The sequence below is a fragment of the Phragmites australis genome, chromosome 15 (genome assembly GCF_958298935.1).
Source record: "Phragmites australis chromosome 15, lpPhrAust1.1, whole genome shotgun sequence".
NCBI lineage: Eukaryota > Viridiplantae > Streptophyta > Magnoliopsida > Poales > Poaceae > Phragmites > Phragmites australis.
In genome coordinates this window covers 20,233,762-20,235,582 of record NC_084935.1, presented here as the reverse complement: position 1 = coordinate 20,235,582, position 1,821 = coordinate 20,233,762, and the positions used below count along the sequence as shown (strand labels likewise).

Sequence of the window (1,821 nt, the reverse complement as noted above, 5' to 3'; positions counted from 1 at the left end):
TAGTAGCAATAGAGATGGTGTATTTTCCTGTGGCAGATTCTAGAACAGCACTGACCATGGTCGTAAAAAGAAAATTTATGTTATACGAATTCTCTCTCCCAATAGTTGTTTCAGATTACTCAAAGAAAAATTTAAAGTTTCTTACAGGTAAAAAAATATAGCTGCATGGATTCACTCAGAGTTCTAATAGAGTATATTTCTGTTCCAATAAATTCTAGTGTGCAAGTTCTACCAAAACTTTGGGAGAAAAAGAATAGGAAAGAATACAGAGCTTATGTAGTCCTTTGAACCTACAGTTCTCTTTTTATGAAGTGGTAATACAACCCCAATGCTGCAGTTTAAGTCTAGCATACTGAATCATCAGAGTGCTGGTGCAAACAATGTGCAAGATGATTGTTGTATCTGTATATAGTTGCAAAGAATGAAATACCAAAATTAAAAATAGAACTGATACCTCATTGTCATCATCATCCCCTTTCTCAAGACGAGTTGTTCCACCCTCTTTGCTTATCGGAATTTTCATGTGTCCAAACAGAGTGCTGACATCAATGTGTCCCTTTATGGTGTAACCAGTGCCCCGTCCCATAATCATATCCCACATAGCAGACCCAAAATCCTTAGGCCTGAAGCTGATAGGCAAGTTCATAGTTGTTATTTCCTGTTTCTTAATATTTGCAGATTCTTTGAGCTCAGCAGAAGCAATGCTCACATTAGAGAGCCACACTTCATAATCCATTGTATTCAGTCCCAAGTCAAAATCGTTTTTGTTGTCCAGATTCAAATGGAGGATCACATTCGATTCTTCAAAAGAGAATTTTTCAAACTTGATCTTATCAATGTCAACATCTGGTTTGTAAGGCACTGGGATCTCACCAGTTTTCTCTAACGGTATAGAAATCCTCCCTATAACAGGGATATCTATATGAAGAACAACCCTAACTTTGTATGGAATGATGCTTCCAGGCTTGATTTCCTTGTATGTGCTCTTGATGTCATCATAAATGAGTAAAACAGGAATTTTAACGGTCTCTGAACCATGAGCATGTATGGTTCCAGCATCAGGTATTGTTCCAGACACGAGCTTTCTTCCTTCACTTTCGATCAAGTATTCAATGTCGACAAGAGGGATGGGGACAGGATTTGGGTTTGCAATCAGAACATCAACAATAAGCTCTATCTTTTCAAGGCTGATATGAGGTATGTGGATTCCAGAAACATCAGCAGTAGGCTTTCCAAAGCCTATTGTTTCTTCAATCTTTTCGCCAATGTCTTGGATGAAATCTTTAACCTTGTCCAAGAAACCTCCCTTTTCCTCGTCATTGTGTCCATCATGGTCTTTATCGGCTTTCCTTTCTGTCACTATCGGACTGTTCGAGGATGACATCCTGTGGTACAGATTCAAAACTTAGGAAAATACATATTCTATCAAAATAAGCCTAAGATGCGCACACAAACCACATAATGTGTTCCAACCCCAATCTTGTTGAACAAGGATGCATAACAGAAAGGAAGAGGTTAATCACAAACTTTGTATGCTCTCGAGGAAAACAAAAATGGTAACCAACAAAAAATTTCATATATGCAAGATGAAAGGCCGATAATAACTAACAATATCATACCAAAAAAGCCATCACACATATTTGAAGGATTTCTGTCCAAAGTTTCCACAGACTAATGCAATTCGACGTAGTGGTTCAGTACAAGTTAAAAAGAAAACCATCCAGATCCCTAGTATTATCTCTGATTCCCAAAATGGGCAAATCACGATGCACAATGGTCAGATCGCAAATTGATCGACACTAGTTCCACAGTTTCGCAAAT

At 37.9% G+C, this 1,821-nt stretch overlaps 1 protein-coding gene across 1 annotated transcript; it reads right to left on the bottom strand.

The window, feature by feature from the left end:
- Positions 1-360: 360 nt before the first annotated feature.
- Positions 361-1,384, bottom strand: LOC133892186 (uncharacterized). Its single transcript, XM_062332899.1, has 2 exons — positions 455-1,384; positions 361-402 (listed from the first exon to the last, which is right to left on the bottom strand). Exons 1-2 carry the CDS (start codon positions 1,382-1,384, stop codon positions 361-363), a joined length of 972 nt encoding a protein of 323 aa, XP_062188883.1.
- Positions 1,385-1,821: the final 437 nt, after the last annotated feature.

What these genes read in the sequence shown, in the direction of transcription:
- LOC133892186 (XM_062332899.1), bottom strand. Translation starts at nt 1,384, where the DNA reads ATGTCATCCTCGAACAGTCCGATAGTGACAGAAAGGAAAGCCGATAAA. An exon ending in GGGATGATGATGACAATGAG is followed by an intron (nt 403 to 454) that starts GTATCAGTTCTA and finishes AACTATATACAG; the next exon opens with ATACAACAATCATCTTGCAC.